Source organism: Salvelinus fontinalis, chromosome 5 (genome assembly GCF_029448725.1).
Source record: "Salvelinus fontinalis isolate EN_2023a chromosome 5, ASM2944872v1, whole genome shotgun sequence".
NCBI classification, from domain to species: Eukaryota; Metazoa; Chordata; class Actinopteri; order Salmoniformes; family Salmonidae; genus Salvelinus; species Salvelinus fontinalis.
Window position 1 is genome coordinate 11288106 of NC_074669.1, and position 26191 is coordinate 11314296.

A 26191-nucleotide genomic window follows, 5' to 3' on the forward strand; every position below is an offset into this window, starting at 1 on the left:
ATTTCATGACGTTTTTGTTCGTTTTGGACTTCTGAAAGGGTTTTTTCGGCTGTTCAGGCACACCATTTTTCTTCTCAAAGTCAGCCGAAGTTTGAGAGCCAAAGTCTATGCCCCTTTGTCTGTGATTGGTCAACTTTAGGGATTCTTCAAAACAGTCTTTGTTGTCATTCAATGAGAGACTACTTCTTTTAATGATTTTGTTTATTGAGAAATACTGCACCAAACATCTTAGCTAGATGTAAAATTGCGCAACCTGGGAAAAATATCTAAGTTAATGACAGATTTCTTGAGTTATCTAAGATTAATTTGTACTATTTTGAAGAAGTGTATACTGGCTATGGCGTCTCAAAATGGACAAACAGTACTTCCTTGTTTTCAAACAAAGGTCTTTTAACCTGTTGGGGATGGGGGCGCTGTTTAGACTATTTATGCTAATGTGGCTAATTTTTTAAACGGCTTCCCACAAAATCCTTGATCGTACAATATGCATATTATTATTATTATTGGATAGAAAACAGTCTATAGTTTCTATAGGAGTTGAAATTTTGTCTCTAAGTGGAACAGAGCCCATTCTACAGCAATTTCCCTGACATGGAGTCAGATTTGAGAAATGTTGGCCACTTTTCTGAAGTCAGTTAAAAGGGCACTGTCGTTGCTATGACTATACGGACACTTCTTACGTCTTCCCCTGGATGCCTTTACGTGATGACGATTCCAACGGGCTCGATTGCTCGTTCACAGGCCCTACAAATGAAAAAACCCTGAAGCTAGTCATTCTTTTGGAGCTGCGTAACGCGCGTGCTGGACACCGACCCGCTCCTGTTCCAAGCGTTAGTTTAGCCTGTTATATTTCTCCGGTCATCTTTTCACTCGTTATAGGAGTTACAAACATCATAAAGTAGTTAATTTAAAGCGTTTTATAGCAATTTATATCCGTTTAGTGCGATTTTGGGACATTTATTTTTGCAACGATGTGAAAAGTTGGGCACGCTTTTCAGTTCATCCCGAACGTAGTTGACATTTCCACATGGCAAGAGGACAGCTTTCCACCAAAAGACGATTTCTCCCAAGAAAGGATCCTTTGCCCAAGATACTGATGGAAGAACAGCTCAAGGTAGGACATTTTTATTATGATAAATCGTGTTTCTGTCGAAACATTTTAGTGGCTTAGGACGCCATGTTTTTTGACGTAGCTTCGCTTGGCGCAAACTGTATTGAAAAGTAAGGATAAATAAAAAAATGTAATAACGCAATTGTATTAAGAATTAAATTGTCTATCAATCCCTGTCCACCCTATATTTTTTAGTCACGTTTATGAGTATTTATGTATAAGAGTAGATCACTGTCTAAGTGGCGCAAGGACAAATTCTGACCAGCTGAGTTACATTTCACATTGTCTAACCATGATTTTGGTGGCTAAATATAAACATTTTCGATCAAACTGTATATGCATGTTGTAATGTGATGTTACAGGAGTGTCATCGGAAGAATTCTGAGAAGGTTAGTGAAAAAATTAATATCTTTTGGCGATGTTGACTTTTATCGCTCACTTTGGCTAGAATCAATGCTGGGCTGCTAATTGCTATGTGCTAAGCTAATATAACGATTTATTGTGTTTTCGCTGTAAGACACTTAGAAAATCTGAAATATTGTCTGTATTCACAGGATCTGTGTCTTTCGATTCGTGTATGCTGTGTATTTTTACGAAATGTTTGATGATTAGTAGTTAGGTAAACACGTTGCTCATTGTAATTATTCTAGTCCATTTGTGATGGTGGGTGCAATTGTAAACTATGCCATCTACCTGAAATATGCACTTTTTTCTAACAAAACCTATCCCATACCATAAATATGTTATCAGACTGTCATCTAATGAGTTTTTTTGTTGGTTAGGGGCTATAAATATCTTAGTTTAGCCGAATTGGTGATGGCTACTGGTGTTGGTGGACAAATAAAAGATGGTGGATTATGCTAATGTGTTTTTAGGTAATAGATGTACATCTTTACATATTGTGTCTTCCCTGTAAAACATTTTAAAAATCGGAAATGTTGACTGGATTCACAAGATCTGTGTCTTTCATTAGCTGTATTGGACTTTAATGTGTGAAAGTTAAATATTTTAAAAATATATTTTTTTTGAATTTCGCGGCACTGGTTTTTCAGTGGGGGGGGGGGGGGGTGTGCCGCTAGCGCCACGCTGATCCTAGACAGGTTAAGGGAGTTTACGAGCACACTCATTTGGTTCTCCTAGCCGACCTTGGCTAGCCGCCATCAAACTGAAGCATGCTGATGCCTTAGCACATCCGCTAAAGTCACTCAACAATGATGTGAAACACTCTATGGGTGTCCGAACACTGTTTATCGATCTTATTCAACAAGCTCCTCTAAGGACCCTCCACCGCCGGTCCATACTGACAGATTTGTCAAGCTGACATCATAGACATGCTCACGCCAAGAAGATACATTACATGTCCATTGTCATGTAAAAAGCTGCACTGAACCCTTCTGTTCATGGACGTCTCATTCTCCAAGGTCAGAGATGATTCAATTCATGGAGCCACAGTGTTCCTGCGTTATCCTCTGGGCGGTCAGAATGCAACTGATAATCATAATCCAGACTATCTATTTCCTGTCAGGGATATAAAATAACAACTTTTCACCATTGTTCCCCGGATAACAAATTAGATGTGTCGTTCCGGACCATAGAGAAGCCAACAAAAACACAGGGTTACCACAAGAGCAAAAGTAAATAGATAAGCCTATGTACATATTGTATACCCATGTACTGAACACAGATATAATAGCTGATTATATCCAATAGATGAGCACTAACCAATGATGCATTTTGATGAATGACTGCTTTGCTCTGTTTTTCTCTGTATTATTACATATACTGACAGTATCCATGAGCAGGGTTAAAATGTCTTCCCTTTGAAAGTGGTGAATTCAGTTTCTTCCCCAGAAGTAGAGTTTTTCAAATGGGGTTTTTGTAAAGGGACGTTGCCTCTTGTGTCCAGAGAGCTCCCCTGTGAAGAGTCATCCTAGCAGCATCGGTGGACTTCCTCCCTGTGAGGTCTGACTTCCTGTGATGATGCCTGTTGTTTAGGACAGCCAGAAGTAGGGCTGGTGTGAATTGTATTATCCAGACCTGGTTTTCACATTGCTCTGACTCTCCTCAAGGAATTCCAACCCTGTAAAAGAAGCTGATGGTAATAGTTTCAAGTGTCTACCATTATAATTGTACAATGTACAAGGGGACACTGGACTTCCTTTGCTCTATTTATGATTCAGACATCTGTAAGACGGTGTATGTAGTTAATAGTGACATGTAATCAATATTTGATTGATGATTGATGCCAGACTCTCAGTACAACTTTCGCACATTGTTTAACATTGTGACTGTTGCCTGGCTGGCCTACGATAATTTGACAGCCTCCAGCACGTCTAAGGTTTTGGCATAGGTTCAAATCCGGCCTACTGCCCTCTGACACAACCTCTATGTTTCCCCACTATCATCCTCTCATTATCTGTCCAATAAAGTTAGATATTATATATATTTTTTAATTGACCTTGTGACTTATTATTTTGGAAATGTTGTATTGGCTTAGGGTACATCTTTAGTACGCATTTATAAGCCATAATTGCATTACTATTCCAACCCAACCCTATGTTTGTTTATCTATTTCATTACGCAGATAGCAATGAGTAGTGTAAATATTACAGGTTACAAATTACTTTTGTTTTTATAGCTAATGTCAATTTTGATCAGTTATTGAATCCATGCAAGCAATACAATGACATGTTATTATATTATTCTGTCTCAGTATGTCATCAGCACCAAGATGTTGTGTTGTAGATGTTACTTGTAATGTTACATAGGCTACATCTGTTACATCAACATAATGAATAATCTAGCTAAATACATCTGATTGTTTCTGCTTTGTTTGAATCTGACTCTCCTGATGTGACATGACCTCGTACATTCTTAATCTAACACACAATGGCTCTAACATAAAGTGTAGCGTTATCCAAGCTAATGTACTTTTGCTTGGATAACTTAAAATATGCATATCAAATTGATAGCCTTCATGCAATGTTTTAGTTTTCAATGACTAAGGCCTTTATTCAATCCGTAGTGCTGAAGACCTGCACTACAGTCCGTTATAAATGTAAAGGAAATGTTCCCGCATTCGTGGAAACTGCATTCATGGTAATGCTGCATATGTCGGCTCAATCGGAAATGACCTTTACATTTCAATAGAGCTTCAGATTGAATCAAGCCCTACATTTCCTTATGTGATTGCTTATACTTCATGTGCTCTATTTTGACAGGTCAAATAATGGAATGGATATTCTTAGCCCAAAAACATTTGAGCTTTTTGCATAACCAGTATTTTGGGTGCAATACCTGGTGATGTAGGGAAAATAAAGGGTTTTAATGTATTTATAAGTTGTAGCTATGGCTATGGCTTGAAGAACATCAGAACATGGCCTGATACATGTCTATTTATGGTCTTTGATATGTCTTTCATATGTCTTGCGTTGTTCTAAACTCTGTTGTTTATGTGAGGGAAGATTATTACTGACACCACAACATCAAGTGCATCTCCCCCTCAAGCTGAGAGATCACTCATGAGCTTTAGACATGATTTCATACAAGTTCTGCTGTGTCCATCTTTTGATCCTCAAACCTGAAGGCATCTTCTATTGTCTTACTAAAATAACTTTTAAGTCAATATAACATCATGAATGTAGTCAGCAATAAGCTTTACAAAAGGTAGAAAGCTTTAGAAAGGCTTGCAAGAGGAATCCCAGTCCCTAGGGAACACGACCCCTGCTGGTTTGCATTTTCCTTGGTATTTCATTTATCAATTAGAGCCATTGATTGAAGTCTCCCATGATAGTCACCTGGTTTCCTGGGTGTAGATCAGTCAGTCTGATTAAAAGGAATGGATAAAAACCAGCAGATGCTGTGTAGCCCGTGAGGGTGAGAGTTTGGGATTCACTGAGAAGGGTACAGCAGGAGAACATTCATTATGAAGAAAGATAAAACATGGCCTTAAAAAACTACTCATGCTGAGACTACGAAGATGATGTTAGACAAGTAGCATACAGTACTTTGTGCAATCCTGAAGGCATAATCTTAGCTAGAGAATGATTATACTGTACTCTTACTGCAACTTAGGAGATTCCAAGACCATCTGCCGTGTTGTAATGGAAGTCCGTGTCTGAGTCTGTCTATGTCCTATTTGTTTAGAGCTACAAGATGGGAATGCAGAAATACATGGCTGAGTATGGGAGTCTCCTGTGTGCACGTGTCTGTACCATAAAGTGATAGGAAACCTGTCCTCACCTGTCCTATGTCCCTGAAGGACTGTGACTTTTGGTGGAGCTGGAGGTCACACGGCAGACACTGTGAATATGTGGCTCCTCCCTGGGCTGAGGTGTACAGGTGCTAGGATGTCTAAGGTCTCTGTGGACACGATGATAGCAGGGGGGGAAGGACTAAATCATTCCACAGAGAGCAGGGGACACTGCCTGTAGATGATTTATGACTAGGTCACAGCTACTACTTGAAGGGTTAGGATGCAACTCACAGTCCCAACACATGCCCGTGTGGACAGTACCTCGCTGACTCTTTTAACAGGGTACACTCCAAAAGGGTTCTTCGGCTGTCTCTTTTTTGTTCCGATGGAACCCTTTTTGGTTCCAGATAGAACCCTCTGTGGGAAAGGTTTTACATTAAACCCAAAATAGTTTTACCTGGAACCAAAAGGGGTTCTTCAAAGGGTTATCCTATGGGGACAGCTGAAGAACCCTTTTAGGTTCTAGATAGCACCTTTTTTTCTAAGTGTATACCCAACTCCCCAGATTGTGAGCCAAGTCTTCCTCAACTCTCCTGTATATATCCCATACCCTTCATGAATAAGATGACATTTATCATTTTGATAATTCAATTGTCCTGTTTCACCCACATAATCTATGAACACTTACAATATACTGTATATTTTTTAAATTACGAGTTGGAATATTTCATTGCTCAAATTTTACAAGATGATAAAAACAAATGCAATTCCTACAGTTATTTAGATGAATGTTGTATACACCATCTCAAAACAGAAAATATAACTCTCTGTGAAAAGATAACAAATTTGACATTGACAGAAGAATGATTGCCAACAGTCCATAATTGGCTGAGATTTGCTATGCTAAAATATTCTGTTAGGTTGGGGGAAATCACTTAAGTACAGGAATGCTTCTTGAATACATATTTTAACATAAAGTGATATTTAATTAAAGTTTTGTACACATGAATGAAAACATATTTCTTTTTGATTTGACATATCATTTGTAACATTGTTTCTTACATACCAGGGCTGCCCAAAGTGGGGCCGCTGCAGTTTGGTAGCAAGTAACATTATTGTTACCTTGAATAAATTGTATATGGAGATTAAGGCCGCTGGTCTGGGCCTTTTAATGGAGTTATTCTTCATGATTCACGACAAATGGAAAGGGCCAGGTAATTCTGGCAGACTGTCAAGGAGGAACGCTACGGATACATCACAGCTTTTCATTTCTCCTTCACATAGTGGTGATGAAACTATGCCCCCTGGGATTGTGAGAGGAGCGACTACAGAAAAGACGCCACCCCCAGAGTGGCATTATTCCACTAATGAAGAGACGGGAGTAGATTAAAAACATTTCAAACACCATTTGGTCCTCAATGTGTTTTCAGCTGTGCACATCATCACAGCAATTCTCAGAGACAAGGGAAAGGCTGAGCGCTATATATACTTATCAAGTGCCTCTACTGCAATTTTTCACTTGCTTTTTTAGTACTGAATGAAACATGAAAAACAAAACTATATCATTAAATTGTAATCAAGTGACTCTCTAACCATGAGTAGATGGTTCCAATTCAACAAAAGTAGATAGATGCAACTGCTTTGCATGCAAACAAAGGTTAGAATATGCTTATTTCAATAACATACAGTATCAAGTATTTCATTTATTGATGAAAATACAGTCGGGATATGGTGTTTCTCATTTTGCCAGTCTGTCTGAGCATGGTAAAAATAGATCTCTTCATGTGTTTTTTTTCTTCTCTAATACCTTTCAGCTTTCGCCTGACACGTTTGTTCATTTCAGGTGTGAACTTGTGGGTTTTCATGTGAGCTAAGGTTTTATCATGGTAATAGATAATTGCCCACACGCAATTACCTATAAATGTGTGGATCTTTGTCAAATGGATGCAATTATAAATTTGCACTATAAAGAGAGGAATTATTTTTCAAATCTCTCCCTTCAACTATAAAAGGGGTATTTGTTGCCCGTAGACACAGCTGAGAGCCAACAATTTATAGTAACATTTTGCAGATGCAACAATGGGGATCAATCATTGTTGTGCATGAGCATCTTCTAACTTTTGGTTTGAATTGCAGATGACCTACCCTACACCTTGTATTATAAAGCTCTCAGTGAATGGGACGCCCTAAAGACACACCACTTCAATACAGCTATGACCGGAAGTGACTTTTTATAGCAGGTTATGAGAGCATTTCCCCAAACCCTAACCCTTTTACTGAGCTTAACCCAATTTTCCGAACCTGCTGTGTAAGTTCTCCTAACCTGTGACAAAAAAAGTAACTTCCGGTCATAGCTGTATCAAAGTGGCATGTTTTTAGGGAACCTCTTCAGTGAATGGGAAAGCTGAACAAATGGACATGACGGTGACTGAATAGTTGCCACCAGATATTAACCATTAACCATCCGCAACAATAAATCATCATTAACATTCAGCATGCATCCAGATGGAACGCTAGAAGGGACCATTGATTGTGGGAAATGAATCTAGGAAATTTAGGTAACTATCAAGTTGAACATTACAAAAACACATGTTCAATACGTCATAATAGATTTAAGCTAATAAATAAATATGTAATGAGATTTAGATGTGTACTTTTAAATCTCCCAACTGACAGAATAAAATGTTGGCCTCAGTTAGCATACCAACACTTTTCTTTCAAAGCTAATTATTTTCTCTATTTCTTTCCATCGTAGTCATTCTTATGCAAAACCCTGGGGATAATTTATTCATGGCTCAGCGTTTAGCAACTCTAATCCTTTCGCTGATACTGGTACTGGCACATATAATTGTGTAAAACTGCTTAAGGGAGGATATCAGGCAATTGCTGTTACCATCTATAGTTTTGGCAAAGGGAGAGAAAAAAAGCAGCTTTGCAATGAGAAAATCAGCTGGCAGTTTGGTAAGTGGGGGTCAGAATTACCGTGATAGGATGGGCTGGGCCTTCTCTCATGCATATTTCGGTCTATTGTCACCACTCTCTGTTCCTAATAAGAGCTGACAGAATGGAAATGGGGTTATAAAGGAACTGGCAAAGGTGCTAATTTTCCTCATTTAGGCTGTGAATGAGCAGGCCAGGATTCCAGCTGCTTTGGTTCATCTGGATGCAGTAGAGCTAAACCCAACACACCAGGACCTGATGATGAACGGGAGGTCTCCTCATTTCCACATATTCATCACTGTTGTTTGGCTTTACATTGGCAGCTTTGAAAGACATAAGAAAGCAATGGAGTTTATGGGTTAGTCCATCCTGGCAAACAGTGGCTGCGCTCTAATCCTCTTGGTTCGCTTCCATACCTTGTCTACTTTCATAGTTGTGAGCACCATATTTCCACCATATTGCTTACACCCACTCTGTCCTATCAGATCTGAGGTCAGGAGGTGAAGGAGACAAGGAAAGGAAACTGTGTAGGACTATTAGAACTTAGCCATTGTGTTGGGGAGGGGGGGGGGGGGGCACAAGTAGAGGCAATTGGCGTACCTTTTCTCTCTGCCCCGGCTGTCCCTCTTTCAAGACTCCTCCACTGCCCCTGTAGATGTAGAGCAGCCATGAAACCATCTGTGGAAGCAGCATCATTACCCAAACATTCTGTATGCAGTCCCAGATAGGTCTTTATGTCTGGGCAGATGCTGTCTGAATGTAAAACACAGGCTCTACAGACTAAATTAAAGAGGGGGAAGAGGGGCCACTCTCTGATCAAGACATTGGTAACATTTTAATGGCATCCAGTCAATGAAGCTGGTAGGTTTTAATAGACCCTTCTCTGGCTTTGCCAAGTCCATTTTGTGTACACATGCAGGGTGACTAGAAGATTCAGTTTGTTCCCCCGTGCCCAGATAATGACAGTGCTTGTTTCCACAAGCCTTTCTGAAACCAGTTTCAGGGAAAGCCAGCCCCTACAAGGCTTTCTTATCATGGATTCAATTGCTGGACCGGCTTGAAAAGACATTTTAAAAAACGGAATAAATCCAAAATCCTGAGTTTGGTGTTTCAGCCCAATGGAAACCTTTCTTATCACAGACTGAATTGCTTGGTCTAGTATAACGCTGAGGTATGGGTCTGGGGAAATGTAACCACTCTCAAATTCACAAATGGAATACAAAGAAATCTCTATATTATTGCATGAGTAATTCAACCCTGCTACAGTCTCAGTAGAGAAATGAATGAAAATATGAAAACATAAGGTCAATTAGTTAAAAATATACAGTATTACCTATTGCACCCTAGAGCCATTCAATAATTCAGCTATTCACACTTGATGGATTTGACTGTTGAGGAGGTAGGTGTGTTAGCAGACATGGTCACACACACACACACACACACACACACACACACACACACACACACACACACACACACACACACACACACACACACACACACACACACACACACACACACACACACACACACACACACACACACACGGGCAGTATTTCTGTGACATGTATTTGAAATACGTATTTTGTCATCTGATTTCCCTGTATATAGCCTCGCTATTATTATTTTATTGCGTCTCTTTAATTATTTGTAACTTTTATGTTTTTTTTTTTTTTTTTCTTGTATACATTTTATGTCATTTTTTATTTATAGATTATTTTTTAAATTGTTTTATTTCTTTAGGTATTTTTTCTTCTTAACTGTATTGTTGGTTAAGGGCTTGTAAGTAGACATTTCACTGCAAGATCTACACCTGTTGTATTCGGCGCATGTGACAAATACAATTAGATTTGATTTGAATTACACTGGGCTAAACTACACTCCAATGTATTTTGTTTTTTCAAAATACTGTAATTTGTATTTTGAAAATACAAAATACTATTCTATACCATTTTTTATAGCAGTTCACATCTTGCGATTCCCAGCAGCTCCCGAGTGGCGCAGCGGTCTAAGGCACTGCATCTCAGTGCTAGAGGTGTCACTACAGACATCCTGGTTTGAATCCAGGATGTATCACAACTGGCCATGAATGGGAGTCCCATAGGCCGTCATTGTAAATAAGAGTTTTTTCTTAACTGACTTGCCTAGTTAAATAAAGGTTACATTTAAAATAAAATAAAAATTCACCCTGCATTGGTATAAGAAGTCTGATAGTACTATGGTGTGATAACAGTGTCTGCTAAATGAACTAAATATAAATATAAATGTATATGTAAAAATGTTTATAAATACTTTGTTGAGGGAAAATGTGCTTGATACGATGGTGGTAGGTTGTTGTCTTACCTAGCTGTCTTAAGATGAATGCACTAATTGTAAGATGCTCTGGATAAGAGCGTCTGATAAATGACTAAATGGAAATATAAAAATTAACAATTGCAATGCATGCTGAGTATTATTATAATGAGTTCCGCCCCAAAACAAGGCCAATAATAATACCCAGTGTGCTTTGCAGTTAATTTTGTTATGTTAATTTTCACATATGCATGTTAGTCATTTAGCAGACACCAGGTAGATATACAAGAACAGTCATAGCAAGAAACACTTTTTTGTAACCGTTACTAAGAATGTTGTTGCGATCGTGCTGGGTACTTGCAAAGGCATAAAAAATTTACTGGATATATATATAGTTCATTTTTATACATTGATATTTGTGGTATTTTGTAGTTGTATTTTTTCCCATCCTGCACACACCATATGCCAGGTTACTGCTGCAGTGATGGTAGAGTGGCTGGTGGTGGCTGTGTAATAAGAGCTAATGTATGCAGGCTGTTAGTGATGTTAAATGGACCTTGACGCCTGGCTGACACAGGCAGATCTCCTCTGAGCCCATGGAGGATGAGGGCGAAGAGGAGGATGAATGAAGGACGAGAGCTGGGGTGACTCAGGAGGAAAGAGTGAAGATAAATGGAAAAACAAGAGGTCCGGGAGAAGAGGGGACTAAAATCTGTCCATAGCAGTAATCTACCAAGCATCTACAATTACATGGTTTATCATTGCCTGGTAATTTGCAAAATGTAGGTGAATGTATAAAACATTTTTTATTTTATTTTTGAGTTGTGCATTATCTGCTATGTATTTAATTTTTTTAATGATTTTGTGTTTTGCCATTTTGCTGACCCGTTTTGCATAGGTCGGCAGGTCAAAGATAAAACACTACATATCGACACACTAACGACACCAAAGGGACTTTGTAGTGTTTCCATGTTTTCTCCCCCTGACATTTTTCACCTGAAGGAAAATAATCGCTGCCATAGCCGTACGGGGAAGCAGCTGTGGAAGGTATATTGCATATTGATTGTACTTTCTCCATTGCAAGCACAGTAAAACATTCCATATTGTATGTAATTCAAGCAACAATGGACAATGTGACAATTGCATTGAAAGTTCATGTTACAGTAAGTATCAATCAAATTAAAACATCAGGATTTGTGTCTGATGTGTTCGGTTAATCTCTGTAACACGGTACTTTCTTTGGTGGAGGACCTAAAGACAGAGATGAGAAAAATGGTCTGTCACTTTGTTACAGCACAGGATTAAACAGAAATAACTTTACACCATATTATGGTGTTTCAATTGGTCAGGCCTTTTTTATGTGGACTTCATCGCAAATAGAAAATCAGTGTTGTGTTGGAGGAAGATACAGATTTAATAGAGTCCAAAGTATCACTGAAGAGTTACAGATTGCGCGATACATTTTTTAACGTAATTTCCAATGCAGCGTTTACCGGGAATGTAGTCTCCACTAACGTGGGAACATTGTGTTTACATTTCAATGACACTAATGTTGAACTTCAGTAATATGCCTTTCATTTTTCTCTCTCTCACACACACACACACACACACACACACACACACACACACACACACACACACACACACACACACACACACACACACACACACACACACACACACACACACACACACAGCGTTAGTTTTTATGAACATTAATCCATTAATACGTGACCCATTTGATATGCCTTTAGAACAGGGAATAATTTTGGGTCGAGGACCAACATTCAATGGAGGGCTGCACAGATTTTTTGGGGGACCTATTTTTTAATCAAAATCAATTTTGCAGGAGAGAAAAAAATGCAGTTGAAAATATATAGATCCATTATAATTTGTACATATTTTCTATCTAGTTTTAGATGTTCAAGTGTGGCCTGGAGTGTTTTTTAACCCAAAATAAAAATGTCCCTCCCTCCCAAAAATGTATGAATATAGATTTAGTGGGCCACCCCTGCTTTAGAGTATTAGAAGGGAGTCCATCTTGCCATCATTTTACCTGAAAAATCCATAGCAGGAGGAAACCCCATATGATTATTTTAATACCCAAATTAAATATGTAGAGGCATGGCTTCTAACACATTTGCCTCCAGGATACCAGCAGGTTATTGGAATTCAATCAAGGGGAATTAAATATGTCAGCCACCTTGTTAGGCAGCCATTACATAAAGCAACTTCATGCCATTTTCTTCTCCGGGCTGTTTGCTGATCCTGAGGAAATCCATGATAAAACACAACTGTACAAATTGATTGCTGGTAGCTATCATTTATGCAGAAAATACTTACTGAGTACATTCACTGTACAAATATTTGCTGAAGAGTGTTGATGGTAAAATTGGTTAAAGGGAAGGATATTGTCTCTTGGAACACCTGACATCAATACACTCACCTTTTAAGGGGTCTATTCTAGAACTGAGGTTAAAAAAGTCACTGTCGAAGACCAACCTACATGCCACTGTCTCCGTGGTCGATTTTGTGCAAAGCCAAGGTGAAGTACATTCAAGTACATTCTAAAATCACATACATTTTGCAAGATAGAATGTATACATTAACCTACTGTCAACTACTTTTGAAGTCTTTCTATGACTTAGCTTTGGTTTAAAATACAGTATATTTATTACCAAATACCTTAAACCAAAATGGCATAAGGACTTTCAGAAGGATAATTCATTTTACTCTCAGTTTAAGTGTGTTAATAGTACTATAGGTTCAAAAACTAGGCCAGAAAAGTTCATAAATAAAAGCGGACAATATAATAAATCCACAGCCTCTGAGACTAAAGTCCTACATTTGAACCATTCTGTATTTGTAGTGTTTTCAAACGCCTCTATCTGTTCTACTAAGTTAATATGTTCACACACAGTCAGGTCCAAAATGATTGGCCACCTTGATAAACGCATCTTTCTTGCGATGCACACCACTGGTGTCTATTTTCATGTCTTCTGACCATAGCACAGGTTCCAATCCAAGTGCCAGTGCCGTTTAGAAAACTCTTGGCATTTACATTTGTTGGATGACGTGATAATTGAGCTCTTTGGCCACAGACACCAGTGGTGGGTCTTGCAGAAAGAAGACCATACCTACTTTTAAATATAGTGGTGGATCTTTGATGTTATGGGGGTATTTTGCTTCCAATGGTCCTGCGGCCCATGTTAAGGTCAACGGCATCATGAATTTTACCCAGTACCAGGACATTTTTGCCAAAAACCTGGTTGCCTCTGTTAGGAGGCTGAAACTTGGCCGCAAGTTCATCTTCCAGAAAGACAATAACCCCAAGCACACATCAAAATCCACACAAAAATATTAGTTATCTACAAAATAAACATTTTGCAATGGCCATCTCAGACTCTGGACTTCAACCCAATTGAAAACATGTCGTTTGAATTGAAGAGGACAGTCCATAAGCGCAGACAAAGGATATCAAGGATCTGGAAAGATTCTGTATGGAGGAATGTTCTAAGATCCCTCCCAATGTGTTGTCCAATCTCAAAAGCATTTTAGAAAAAGGGTCAGTGACATTAACCTCGAAATGTGAGGTATTGAAAGACATTGAAAACCAGGTTGCCAATAATTTTGATCTTAAAAAATATATATAAAAAAAGATATTACTTGTTTAACAAAATCTCTTTCTCTGAGCAATTGCGTTTAGTATTAAGTAATATAATTTCCCAAATAATATTAGAATTATTTATTTTATACAGTGATGTTTCTCATCGTTATCAAGGGTGTCAATAATTTCACACCCCACTGTATATGATGCTCTGTTTATTTAAATACAAATACATTTTTTGGAGCTTAGTATTTTTTATTATTTTGTTTTTTGCTCACAAATTTTGGACCCGACTGTATGTCATTTGGAAATACTCTATGCAAGTGATTTGATATCCTCTTTGATGGGACAAAGGCATTTAAATGGCCATGTGCGAACAACATCTAAAGAGCATGATACTCATGTCTTCTAGACTCAAAATCTACAGGAAATATTGTGAAAGTAGACCATGTGTAATCTGTATATTATTGATACTTTTTCACTAATTATACCAATTAGCCACATTGATGCAACCGGATTATGTTGATGAAGTCAGTTGAAATAAGGAGGAAACAATTAGTTAAATCCATGTTTGTCTAGAGATGGTACTGTAGGATGATAGATGTTGTAAATCAATGTTTACCTATGTATATGATATTCCCATGAAGTCACTCTGATATAAAGTAAAATCTTTACAGAATCCCAGAGAAAACTTGCATTGAGACTACAGACAGTGGTAGAAGTTATGTTTAAATTGGCCCATAATAGTGTACGTATTTGCCACTCATTGATCCAATACTCCAATGCTGTGGCATAATCCCACCACTAGGGTTGAACTACTAACAGGACGTTCATACCGCTCGCGACCTTCCGTACCATGTTGATGAAATGATCCTCATGTGTGTTTCTTCTGAACATACAAAACAGCATGTTGGTGGTAGCCTCACCAGCAGTGTAGAAGTTCACTAGCACGAGAGCTTCTCTCCCCCATTGGCTATTGCAAAAGTAGCCTTGTCACTTTCTGAGCTTTAGTCGCAAACTGTAGTCGCCAATGAGTAACTCACTAAATGTCTCCCCCTTCCATTGAAAATGGCAGTAGCTTGGTCATTGAATGGAGTTTAAGTGGTTTGAAAAGTAAAACCCCAAATTGTGCAACATTTTCACAAAGGTTACTGGGGAGGGGCTATAAAAGTAGAACACTTACAACATATAACCTTTCTTCAGAAATGGGCTCTGTACTATGATCTGAATTAGAACATATAACCTTTCTTCAGAAATGGGCTCTGTACTATGATCTGAATGCTTTAATTCTGTTTCTTCTTCATTTCATGTTAAATAATTGACTTTTTATGATGAAAAACCTTGTTCAAATGAACAAGAGACCAGTAGGTTAAGGACATAGCTCATTGCCAATCATAAACTGTGGATACACAATGTGACCACATTTTCAGTGTTAAATAAGGTTTTCTACAAAGATACAACATATAAAACTGTTAAATATATAACTTTAGGCTTTTGAAAATACATTTAATGTTTCTTTCCCCCAAACAGATATGATGTATTTACTCTTTTCCTCCTCTTCTTTACTGGTGAGAAATGATGTGTTTCTTTCACTATAGCCAGTCATGCTGACTGCAAATTGTCCAAATATAGCAATTGAAAATGTATATCTGATTTAATGTATGTTCAAAATAGAGCAGTGAGTATACAAGTACAGTTTAGTAGTCCAAGAGAAACATCATTGACGAATTACACAACGTCCCTTGACTTTTTCCATTCAGTATTCGTCATTCATTTGTACACAATTACTCTGCACAACACATCACTTTTATCACCATGTGTACATTTGTGGGTATGTCTAGAGTCTGTAATATTGTGAGAGGGAATATTGGATTGCATGTTTCATCAACTTGGAAAAGTCTCTAAACCCCTCATCCCAAAGTCCACTGTGTCTCCAAAATATGGAGCAGTCGGCTATCTTTTTCTTTGGTCTGTAAAATCACTACAGAGGAGTTGCCAAGCGGAAACTCCAAAATAAACATTTTGTCCCGTGTCTCCAAAGTCTAGGTTGGGTCAGATCCAGAAGTTCATGACGACACACATCAGAATTCTCCAAACTCAACTGAAAAATAAGTTCTGTCTCCCATGGAATAATAGAGCATTGCAGAGTCCATATGTTCCATGTTAAGCTCCAATTCCTGTATTTGGAGTCCGGGCCTTTCTACGTGGCTTCACACTGCTGCACAGAACAATAGACGGACAGCTGATGATAAGACGACGTATGCTCCACACAGGCGGTGACGATGGACTATGGGAAGCAGCTCACACACCATCCCCTCTCTCTCGCTCGGGAGCGTCTGTCCCCGCCATCATCAGGAGACCTGGGAATCGATAGGAACACAACAGCCGTCAGGGGAGAAGAGGATGCAGGACGACATGCGACATCTGGCTCTGAGAGCCCTTCTGCTTGTGTAAGCAATGTATTTATGGTGACGGCCACCGTCGATAAAATGGCAAGCCCATCACTTCAGGGGACTCAATGCAGCATGTTATGTGATTCAGAAAACATTGGGGTTTGACATCAGGAGTCTGAATGTTTCGAGCTGCAGATTCTCTCCCCCACCCCACCCCCCCCCCCCCCCCGCTCTCTGTCGCAAACACTTTTAAAGATTAACAATACTTTTTTTCCATATCCATGTCTTGTGTTCTATAGATAAAATTGCACAGAATGTTCTTTATTCTACGACTGTATCATGTTCATTTCAGTTAATGAACTCGCTCTAATGATGCCAAGATGTTGCTCAAGTTGAGATTAGACACGCACAAGATGTAAATGAAGTGACGAATACTGTGGCGTGAGGCAGACCTCACTGTCTGACAGCCTTCATTCAATTGAGTACCATCACTTTCGATGACCCAACAGTACAGGGGTTAGAGTGTGACAGATCTTCTCCATACACAGATAGATTTTAAATGTAATCAGAGTTGTTTCGAATTCACTGCGACTTGACACAGCCCTTAATGTACCAAAGATAGTGTGGGGCTCCACACTGCCCTCTAGCCATTTGGTTATGCTAAAAATCATGACAGCATCATAGACGAAATGACAAAGTGAAGCAAAATGTCTTCCTTGCGCATTCACAAAGCAATTTAACTGAAGTATGCCTCAATGCACTGCATAAGTCACTGCCCCCACACTTACAGTACAATGTCATGCAGGCGTCATGTTTCCTACCTCAATGCACTGCATAAGTCACTGCCCCCACACTTACAATACAATGTCATGCAGGCGTCATGTTTCCTACCTCATTGCAATAGAGGGCACAGTATAGAGGTCATTCTTGCTATATTGATGACTGATACTTCAAGCCTCCCCTTGCATCTCAACCACGCGTTACAAACCCTGATATCAAATTAACTCGCCGTATATCCTTCAACACTATATTGACTGTGTATTTTGTGTTGATTGTACTGTAGTTGTAAGTCATTCTCGTTGTCCTGCATGTTTAATGCCCTTTAATCTGTGCATGAAGTTGGAAACATTATTTCCCCAATTGGACAATAAAATCAGGAGACACATATTATTATTATATAATATTATATATACATATTATTATATTATTATCAAAAATGACCTCACAAGTAAACATTACCTGACAGAGATCCACAAGCAGACTACAAACAATTATAAACTGGGTGGTTCGAGCCCTGAATGCTGATTGGCTGACAGCCGTGGTATATCAGACCGTATAGCATGGGTATGGCAAAACATTTATTTTACTGATCTAATTACATTGGTAACAAGTTTATAATAGCAGTTTATAATAGCAATAAGACACCACGGCTAAGGGCTGTATCTAGGCACTCCGTGTTGCATCGTGGGTAAGAACAGCCCTTAGCCGTGGGATATAGGCCATATACCACACCCCTCAGCCTTTTTGCTTAAATATACCATGGTTGGTTTTCTTTAGCCATAGATTCATTTGGCTGCTTGAATCCAAATCAGACTACAGTGGAAATCATACGTAGCACAGACGATAGAACGATGCCACGACAAAGGCAGACAGTATATTTATTTTGGGATAGCACTCAAAGCTTTCTCCAAAAATTAACAACGGAAGACAATATGGGCAGGAAAAATATTTGTGTCCCTTAAAGGGCAGTGTCGTAGTCAATTCCAGGTGAAGCCTTTGAACAAGTGCACCTTTGGGGCGAGTATGCATTGAATAATTCATAACCGTCTTGTAAATGTCTTGTACATCTGTAATAGGAATTTCAAAGCAGAGACAAAACAGTACGGTAAGGCCCACTGCCAATTGAATCTCCCCTGTATTATTGACTCAAGCTAATTAAACAGGGATCAAATATAAACGTATCTATCATTACAGATATCATTAATGTCATTAATGTCAACATTTCATTGGATGCTGTTCAAATCAAATCAAATGTTATTGGTCACATATACATATTTAGCAGATGTTAATGCGGGTGTAGCAAAATGCTTGTGCTTAGGAGTTAGAAGCAGATCTGCCATGTCTGTCGGCGTCATCTTGCCCAACATCATTATGGAAGAGAAAACAAGTGTGTCATTTGCCATCACAAAGGAGTAATCATGCATATGACATTTAGGGGAAACAGAATTCATCTGTACCTTGCTGTGTCGCTCTAGCCTGCCAGGATCTGCAGTTTGTTGTTTCTCTCCTGTCTGTCCTTGAAAAGTGGTTGACTTTTGCTGTCTGTCTGGCTGGCAAGGCGTTGTGTCTTTGTGTGTGTGTCGTCATAGGGCCTGAAATCACAGGGAGCGTTTCTTGCATTTTCTGGTCATACAAAAAAAGGTGCTATCTAGAAGCTTAAATGGTTCTCCGGCTGTCCCCATAGAAGAACCCTTTGAAGAACTCCCTTGGGTTCCATGTAGAACATTCTAAAAGAGTTCTACCTGGAACCAAAAAGGGTTCTCCTATGGGGACAGCCGCAGAACCAATTTGGAACCCCTTTTTTTAAGTGTATGAATAGGGATAAAGCATGGTCTTATACTAAATGAAGAGTGATGCTACATTTTCTTTGGTTAGATGAAAGACGTTTTTGAGCTGTGAAAATGTATACTTGGGTTCAAAATGTCAATATAAGAACGTTTTTTGTGTGAACAAAAACAAACTTAACTGTGTAGCAATTGAAACATTCTCTATTGCAGTGCTACACCTATATTGTTTCTCCAGGAATTCCCAGTTATTTGTTTTGATAGAAAAATGATTAGATTTTTGATTGCCCAATGTATAGATACTCATGGCAATGCAGCATAGCTAGCACAGGACAAAGCATAGCGATGTCTGGAAGCATGAGGCAATGACGGCACAACCAGTGGAATACAGGGATAAATCCTAAATGCATAAGGATACAGCAATGTTGATACAGACAATAAAGATGCAAGGTGAACCATATGCTCAAGACCAAATATGATTAGTCAACAGAAATTCAATGAGCGACACAGTTATTAACACATTGGAAGTAATTCTGAGGAATAAAGTTGTTGTTTCCCGCAGTTAGATAGGGAAAATAGTGTTGACATTGGGAGAATGCTGAGATGAGGTTATCGCGTCCTCTTATGTTCTGACCTATGACCAGTCTATATAGCATTTCACCTCCATAAGGCTTAATGTTAGGATTGGTGAAGGGTAGGCAGATTCTACAACCTTGAGTCATTCTGCACTGTGTTCAGACGAACAGCTGTCCTCTCCATGGTGATTGTGTTCAAACTGTGATTTGATTGGTCCTGGTAAAGCCTGGCTGCCCAATGGGATCAATTAGGGAAAGAGAATCAGCTCCACCACAGCCCAGTCTATCTGTCTTCTTATAGAGCTCTGTACTGTCCACTCATGCATTACCCCATTCGGAAGAGCTGGGCACCCACACGCACACACACACACACACACACACACACACACACACACACACACACACACACACACACACACACACACACACACACACACACACACACACACACACACACACACACACACACACACACACACACACACACACACACACACACACACTCTAATTTGGTTGATGTCAATACTCTTTATTAAAAATGTTGCATACATAGGGAAAGAGTTGTGGCCTGACAGTACATGAAAATTAACCATAACTTCCTTGTCTCGGTGTCTTCACATTGACTGTTCATGCCAGCTGCCAAATATGACTGATTACAGTAATCTCAGTCCTCAGTGTTAATGATGATGTACCAGAGAATGTTCATTTTTAGTCTGCCACACAGTAAAGAGAGAGGTAATAACCGATGAGCTTTATCATATAATTAAGAACTTTCACTGCATCTAGAAATTGAGTGTGAATGTGAATACGGATGGCAATACCCGCTTTTTGGGTTTGAATAAAATGGATGTTGTTATCTGTCATCATTTTTAGGCCTGCTAAAATTAATTGGAAAACAAAAGGGGCTGTGTTTCTTGCGTTTACACATAATTAAGTTTTGGTAAAAAATAAATAAAAGGAATTTGTTTTGAGAGCAAAACAAGATGATATTTGATTGAGTTAAACAGGCAAGCAATTGGCAAATATCTCAAAGCAACAAAAAAATGAGCATGTTTGTGCGTTAGCCTGTAACAGCTCTGCCTTATTCTTTGTTGAGCCAAACCTTCTGGTCCACTGCTTTAGCTGGTCGTCATATGCAAAGATATTTTGGGTAGGGTCGCTGGTTATGATTCGGGACATTACCCTGTGTAGGGTGCCGTCTTTCGGATGGGACTTTAAAACGGGTGTCCTGACTCTCTGTGGTCACTAAAAATCCCACGGCACTTAATCGTAAGAGTAAGGGTGTTAACCCCAGTGTCCTGGCTAAATTCCCAATCTGGACCTCCTACCATCATGGTCACCTAATCATCCCCAGCATCATATTACAATTGGCTCATTCACCCCCCCATCCACTCCCCTGTAACTATTCCCCACGTTGATGGTGTAAATGAGAATGTGTTCTCAGTAAAATTACCTGGTAAAATATGGGTAAGAAAAAATAAATAATAATAATAATATTTTGGTTGTTCTAGCAACTGCATAATGCTAGCTAACATGTATAGCTGATGTGTAAGCTACTTTCACTTGAAACTTGATTTTGTGACATTACATCTCATGGACAATATCTAAACATGTCAACACAAGTGTGTTAATTCAGGTCAAGACTAGAGTATGTGCAGTAAGGCCAGTTTCATATGAATTGGGCTTGCTAGCTGCACACATGTCTGTGTCAACAATGTCTGTGATTAGGTTATGTGGCTGAAGGTATTTATTGAATCAGGATAAGGCCTGCTCTACTCCTCGCCTTTATTGCTCAAAAAAGTCTAGACAGACGATGACAGCGAGCCTAGACTGCTTGGCATGACAATGAATGACAAAACACTGAAGCATAGGCTACACAGATACGTGAAGAACATCCACTGCCCCTAAATTATTCTGCTACACGGAAAATAGGCTTCCATTTTTCTTACCAGCTTGAAGCTTATAAAATGGGAATATTATGTTAAACATGCTGTAATATTAGTGTTCAAATTATCCATGCATTTATATAGCAAAAAGGCTAATTCCTCTGCCATTGTTAGCCTATTATACTGTCAGAAAAGAACCAGGTATTGTGAGTTGATTTGGCTGGTGACTATCAACTTCCCCTCTACTTCCTCTCTCCACACTCTCTCCACACTCTCTCTGCCTCTCTTTCCTTCTTTCTTTCTGAATCCCTTTCCCTCTCTCTCAGTAATAGTTTCATGCAGGGAAGAACAGACTCTCCCATTGTTAAATCTGTCCAATTACATTGCACCACTTTAGATGCCCATGACACAATATCCAGGTACAAGCACAAGGAATTTGGTTTGAACATGATACTAAGTCTGAGCATGATTCAGCATCCACTGAATGACAGAATATATTGCCATGCTGTGAGGAACATTAAATCAGGGGATACAAAAAAGCCAAGAGACAGAGATACAACAAGAAAGTCGAAATCATGCTTGTTAATCTTAGGTAAAGTAAAAGCTGGATCCATAAAATAAATATGGAAATTGAATTGCAGAATATGAAGACGTGCTTAAGGGCGGCCCATATGCGAATGTTTGGACATTTTAAGAAGATCAGTTTAATGAGTCTAATATTATAACTTTCACACTGTAAAATGTATTTTATATATACATTACATTAGCATGCTGTAAAAAAATATACTGATGCTGTAATATTCATCTTTATAGTCCTATAAAAAAAACAGAGTCACTTTTATACATATTTGACAATCATGTACTAAGCTATATGTTAGACCTCAGGGTCCGGTAGAGCTGCTGTACCCTACAGGAGGCTTTCATTCCAACCCTAACCTAGCACACCTGATTCTACTAATTAGCTGTTCACCAGGTTATTGATTAGCTATATCAGGTGTTACCATGGGACTGGATCGGTGGCCTGCACATCCAGTGGCTCTCCATGACCACAGATAGATTAACGCTGACGTATCAATGATATCCAAGTCAAAATGCTCAACTTTTAATTATGGAGAAAACAGTTTGCCATAACCACTTCTTATTTCATCAATTAGACATCAGTAATGCCTCTGGGTCATTGTGTACTACTTAGTACGGTATAAAATATAAATATATAATCCAATACATGTGGTAACATGCCTAAACATTTTGCAAACATTATGTCATGTGATGTGTTAATGTCCTGTATGTGATTATAAAATGTTAAAAAGCACTCAAGCCCAATCCATAGTTTTGAGACCATCCGTAGACAATGCCCTCGGATGAAAATGTCACTGGTTACTGTGACATGGACAATACTTTTTACTTTTTAGTCTGGGGCAAAGGAGTTCAACATAATTGAGTCAAATGTATTCTATAACAACATCTGAATTCATTAGTTTCTGTGTAGTCAGCCACGGCAGGGCTTAACTTTGGAGGTCTGTGTTGTTAAGGTAGGAAAAAAAGGCTTGTTTTCTTATCCCTGCTAAAGCTTTGTGGTTACATAGCAGAATCCCTTAGCATCGGACACAATTGGCACAAAATGGAGTCTGCCACCGCAATACAGGAGATGGCTCTAACGGTCCACCAAGAGACACCTGTTATTTTAGACAGAATTTACAGGGTTAGTAGCTCCCTTGGCCCCTGTCTATCTTTAAAACAAGCCCCATTGAAAGCAATGGCGCCTGAACAGAGGGTTTCTGCACATAAAATGCTGGACTTTCAAAGCGATCCTTGGGTTGACAGGTTTCATTATTCAGTACCTAGACTGACAGCCCACCAGCCTCCTGTCTCAGGCCGCCAACCATGGCACTGAAAGCCTGAGCATGCATGACTACCCCTCAGACTTCAAGACACTTCTGGAGGGAAATTCAGAGAATTCTACCTGATTCTTTGCGATGTAGAAGACTATCACAGGTGTTTATGATAGTCAGAAGACCACTATAGGATCTGTATGTTAGCGGGATGTGTATGTTAGCAGGATGTGCATGTTAGCTGCTATTGATAATGGAGAGAAGTACGCAACCTTAATGCAATGACAAATTTGTAAATTATAAGCTTTTAGTTAATGCCTTATCTTTGTATGAATGCTAACAATAAGCTATTAGGTTGATGAGCTGCAGTGCATGTGCTCTGTAAACGCTTTATGCCGTTTACAGATGAACAAAATGAATAACCTTTCTGCCCCATTTATGAACATCAGACAACGTGCCAATGATGGGGATGCAAATGAATGTAGCAGAATGACCCTATTGAAATGGAGCTCCTTGATCACCACTGAAATGGATGCCCTGACAAGAGAGCGACAGAAGTACCATTCAGGGAGTGGCATTAAGTGTGCATGAGTGAGAATTATTTAATCAACACACTTAAGCTTTGGTTTCCTTTCTGTTATCACATAAAGACACACAAAAAAACACGCTGTAACACATTGAAATAGCTATATGATACAGCCATACAAAAAGCTAATCACATCAGTCACTGACCACAGACATAGGTGACAAAGACTCATTCAATTGAGTTATCCTGAAAATGACTAGTAGACAGGTGTTAAGACAGGTCTCTGGACAGGTGTTAAGACAGGTCTCTGGACAAGTGTTAAGACAGGTCTCTGGACAGGTGTTAAGACAGGTCTCTGGACAAGTGTTAAGGCAGGTCTCTGGACAGGTGTTAAGACAGGTCTCTGGACAAGTGTTAAGGCAGGTCTCTGGACAAGTGTTAAGACAGGTCTCTGGACAAGTGTTAAGGCAGGTCTCTGGACAAGTGTTAAGACAGGTCTCTGGACAGGTGTTAAGACAGGTCTCTGGACAGGTCTTATGACAGGTCTCTGGACACGTCTTATGAGAGGTCTTATGAGAGGTCTCTGGACACGTCTTATGACAGGTTTCTGGACACATCTTATGAGAGGTCTTATGAGAGGTCTCTGGACAGGTGTTAAGACAGGTCTCTGGACAGGGGTTATGACTACGAACTCTGGTCACTTTAACTGTGACAGATTGTGGTCACGAGGCTTGGCAGTCTTGTCTTACCGTGGTGGTCTTCACCCGGCCCCCTGGCTGTGTGCAGGTCCAGCCCGAGTGGTTTACTAAGAGGTCACAGCCCTCGTCATCCAAGCAAGGCGTCATCTCACACCACTGCCGGCTTCTCACAATGAGAGCTGTGGGGAGAGGAGAGAAAGAGGGATGGTTAACTATCGCCGAATCTATCAAACTAATGAAAAAAAAGCCTGTGGACAGACAGGGACATAGATAGAGACAGAGGGGAGAGAGAGAGAGAGAGAGAGAGAGAGAGACAAAGAGAGTGAGTGAGTAAGCAAGAGAGAGAGAGAGAGAGAGAGGAAAGTGATAAACATTGGAGAACATGTAGGATTTGCAGCACAGGGATGGAGAGGGGACATGTTATGATAGACCATTGATCATTGAGCTTATGAAGCAGGAACGCTCTAATGATCAGCACACTGCTGTATACCATCTGATCTCGGGTTGTTATAATTCACAGCCCACTGGAGGTAACCAACCAATGCCTGCGCTTAGATTTCACGATGGGTTGCGGCAAGGCTCTCTCGACCTTATCAAACCATACTCTTTGATGAAACAAAGTGAATGGTATGCATGTGTGTGTGTGTGCGTACGTGTGCGTGTGTGTGTGCATGTGTGTGTGTGTGAGAGAGACACCTGCTCAACACTGGAGATTGCAGCCCTCCACAATACATCATTTTGGGAAAGAGTGTGTGTTCAGGTGTTATTAAACCCCATTCATGTACATTAGCACACTCAGAGGTTAAACAACACACAGCAAGGGTAACCACAACCACAAAGACTACAGGAAAATAGAAATGCCAGAATAAAACAAGACAAATGAATAATTGGATCTGTGATTATGAAACAGAACATTGTAGAGCCTTCTCCTCTTGAAGTAGACCTGTTTTTATACTTGATCATACACATGTCTATTTATAACAAACTAGGGCATTATCCCACTTGCATTTGCATATCATGACATCCCAATTGGCCCTCAGAGAGAGAGGGGGATAGGGAGAAAGAGAGAAAGAGAGAGAGAGATAGGGAGAAAGAGAGAGAGAGAGAGAGGGGGATAGGGAGAAAGAGAGAGAGAGAGAGAGATAGGGAGAAAGAGAGAGAGAGAGAGAGAGGGATAGGGAGAAAGAGAGAGAGAGAGAGAGATAGAGAAAGAGAGAGAGAGAGAGAGAGAGAGAGAGAGAGAAAGAGAGACAGAGAGAGAAAGAGAGACAGAGAGAGAGAGAGAGAGGGGGATAGGGAGAAAGAGAGAGAGAGAGAGAGAGATAGGGAGAAAGAGAGAGAGAGAGAGAGGGGGATAGGGAGAAAGAGAGAGAGAGAGAGAGATAGGGAGAAAGAGAGAGAGAGAGAGAGGGGGATAGGGAGAAAGAGAGAGAGAGAGAGATAGAGAAAGAGAGAGAGAGAGAGGGATAGGGAGAAAGAGAGAGAGAGAGAGAAGAGGGGATAGGGAGAAAGAGAGAGAGAGAGATAGGGAGAAAGAAAGAGAGAGAGAGAGATAGGGAGAAAGAGAGAGAG

The 26191-nt window shown here is 39.6% G+C and overlaps 1 protein-coding gene across 2 annotated transcripts in view; it reads right to left on the bottom strand.

The window, feature by feature from the left end:
• Positions 1-12845: 12845 nt before the first annotated feature.
• LOC129855096 (chemokine-like protein TAFA-5) overlaps positions 12846-26191 on the bottom strand; it is a 126718-nt gene continuing 113372 nt past the window's right edge. For both annotated transcript variants that reach the window (XM_055922422.1, XM_055922423.1), the window contains exons 3-5: positions 24671-24798; positions 18776-18910; positions 12846-16505 (exon numbers count right to left, since the gene is read on the bottom strand). In XM_055922422.1, coding sequence (XP_055778397.1) covers positions 18902-18910; positions 24671-24798 — 137 coding nt within the window. In that variant the 3' untranslated portion in view covers positions 12846-16505; positions 18776-18901. The remainder of the gene's footprint in view (positions 16506-18775; positions 18911-24670; positions 24799-26191) is intronic.